The 2,868-nt window shown below is 37.9% G+C and overlaps 1 protein-coding gene across 1 annotated transcript; it reads left to right on the top strand.

The window, feature by feature from the left end:
- Positions 1-1,701: 1,701 nt before the first annotated feature.
- On the top strand, positions 1,702-2,574 carry LOC127081298 (uncharacterized). The gene is made up of 2 exons (XM_051021569.1): positions 1,702-1,878; positions 2,041-2,574. Exons 1-2 carry the CDS (start codon positions 1,702-1,704, stop codon positions 2,572-2,574), a joined length of 711 nt encoding a protein of 236 aa, XP_050877526.1.
- Positions 2,575-2,868: the final 294 nt, after the last annotated feature.

The following is a 2,868-nucleotide window of genomic DNA, read 5'->3' as shown; positions in this document are numbered from 1 at the left end:
ATGCGAGAAATTGAAGGTAGTGGATAAAAAAGTATTAAAGTAAAGAATACACAAACTTACATATTCAACAATGTTCGTTGTTGTCCCACGGTGTGATTCGCCCATCCACAACAAAGACATTTTGGATTTGTGAAATAGATGTGAAATAGAAGAGAGTGAATATTTGATGTGAAATGGATTTGTGAATATTTGTGAAATAGAAACTGAAGGAAGTTGATGAGAATGAATTGTAGAGGAAAGGTTAATCTATAATGGTGAAAAAATATTAAATCAATTGGTGAAAATAGTGTAGGTTGATTGGACTTATGAGTGAATGCATGCAAAAATTCATTTACCGTGTGACTTTGCAAGGAATCCCTGCAAGAACGATTCCCTGGCTGATTGGGAATGTGACTGCAAAGTTGCATGCGTGCAGACTCGCCCCTTTGATGGCCGAGCTAAGTCTTGTATCTTGTTGACTCGTCCAACGAAAGGACGAGCTTAGTCTTATAGGGTTTTGAGTCGTCCAACGGATGGATGAGCTAGGTCTTCACGTTTTCTCTCTCGTAAAATTGAAGGACGAGCTACTTCTGATTGATTTTTAAAATATAAATTTGGTCTTTAGGGTTTGGTTTACTTGGAAATTGTTTTTTTTACTATAAATTAGGTCTTTAATGGTATTCATTGTCATCAAACCAAATCTCCTACATTCATATCTTTATCCATTGTCATCAGACCAAATCTCCTACATTCATATCTCCTACATTCATGGCTCAAAGAAATTTAGTTGTGTCTATCCATTCTAATGGGTCAATTTTCACAGATGTTAATGAAGGATTCTCATTTAGCAATACAAATATGCATTTATTCAAAATCCACATTAATTCTGACTTCCATCATCTAAAAGATCGAATTGAAAAAAAGTTACAAAGTTGTGTTGAAGACATTATTTATCGCCATCCATTAATTAATGGAGACGATGATACCGTCTTTTACATAATGACACCCATTGAGAATGACGAAGATGTCAAGTAGATGTTTCAATGTTATATACCATTTTCTCAGTTACCCATCATTGAGATATATGTTCGTCTACTTGAAAGTCTTGAAACATATCCAACGGAATCCATACAGTCACACCAGTACGGAATAAGCCAAACCATTGACGAAGAACCGACTCAAAATAATGAACCTTTCATACCAAATGAAGAGGTAGGAGACAATAGTGAGGATGATCAAGAAGAGGTTCGATTCGAAGATCTATTTGGTGTTAGCGATGACGATGACAATGAAGATATCATCGATACACCGACCGTTGTACTAAGAGCTCAACCGATTAGTTTGTACAACCCAACTGTTCACATGCAAAATATAAGTTTGGATGATGCTGAACCAATCTCCGTTTTTGGAAGTTTCATACCAACTCACAATGGTGACGAAATAGAGGAGGGCATCGAGTTTGAAAATAAGAAAGTGTGTGTTCTTGCGGTGCAACAATGGCATATAAAACGTAGTATAGATTATTCTGTGACTAAATTTGACAATGTACCTTACGTCATCAAATGTAGAAATTCTACATGCAATTTCAAATGCAGGGTTTCTTTGCGTAAGGGCAACTCAAAGTGGAGAGTTGGTAAGTCTGGTGGGCCTCATACATGCACAACCACTTCTATGTCACAAGACGATACAAAACTCAGTTCAGAATAGATTAGTAAGAGCATAATGGAGCTTGTAAATCGCGATGTTTATCTTAAGGTGACGGTGATCATCGCTCATGTTTATGAAAAATATAGGTATATCATATCCTACAAAAAGGCATGGATTGCAAAGTGTAAGGTAATTGAGTCTCTGTATGGAAATTGGGAGACATCTTATAACGATATGCCGCAATGGATACTGGTAATGAAAACATATCTACCATGTACTATTATAGAATTGCAATCCTTACCTGTGATTTCAAATGATGGATCACACTTGGGTGACCAAAGGATCTTTCATCGTCTTTTTGGGGCGTTTCGACCATGTATACGTGGTTTCGCGTATTGTAAACCTATTGTGCAGGTTGATGGAACATGGTTGTATGGAAAGTACAGAGGGACTCTGTTGATGGTTGTGGCACAGGATGGGAACGAGAACATTTTTCCAATAGCGTTCGCATTGGTTAGAAGTGAGACAAAGGATGCTTGGAGTTTCTTTCTTAAGAATTTGAGAACATACGTTACTCCCCAAGAAAATTTGTGTCTAATATCAGACAGACATGAATCAATAAAGAGTGCATATAACAATCCGGAAAATGGATGGCAGTATCCTCCGCCATCACACGTCTATTGCATTAGACACATTGCGCAAAACTTCATGCGTGAGATTAAAGACAAGGAACTGTACAAAATAGTTGTTAACATGAGTTATGTGTTGACAGAGGCGAAATTTAACTACTATCGAGGGGAAATCCGAAGAACAAATAATGACGCTTTATCATGGATAGACAACATCCCTCGGGAGAAGTGGGCAAAGGCATTTGACGGAGGGCAACGCTGCGGTCACATTAAAACTAATCTGGCAGAAGCAATGAACTCGGTACTCAAAGAAACCTGAAACCTTCCAATCACTGCATTGGTCAAATCTACGTACTATCGATTATGATCACTATTTGGTAAAAGAGGCCATCAATGGACAAAAATGTTAGCCTCTGGGCAGGTTTTCACTGATAAATGCAACAAGGGGATGGTTGAGGAAGTCATGAAAGCTAACACGCATAACGTCATGCAATTTGATTGCGAGAGATTCTATTTCATGATCCAAGAGAAGATTAATCAGAATGATGGTCGACCAACCGGTATATTCAGCGTTGATATGAGGAAACAACACTGCGATTGTGGGAAATTTCAG

This window comes from Lathyrus oleraceus, chromosome 5, assembly GCF_024323335.1.
Source record: "Lathyrus oleraceus cultivar Zhongwan6 chromosome 5, CAAS_Psat_ZW6_1.0, whole genome shotgun sequence".
NCBI lineage: Eukaryota > Viridiplantae > Streptophyta > Magnoliopsida > Fabales > Fabaceae > Lathyrus > Lathyrus oleraceus.
Note: the sequence above shows the minus strand (reverse complement) of the source record. Positions and strands in the feature narration are given on the sequence as shown.

Excerpts from the sequence above, each read along its gene's own strand:
- LOC127081298 (XM_051021569.1), top strand. The coding sequence starts at position 1,702 with ATGGAGCTTGTAAATCGCGATGTTTATCTTAAGGTGACGGTGATCATC. Across the intron at positions 1,879-2,040 it reads ATATGCCGCAATGGATACTG|GTTGATGGAACATGGTTGTA; the intron begins GTAATGAAAACA and ends CCTATTGTGCAG.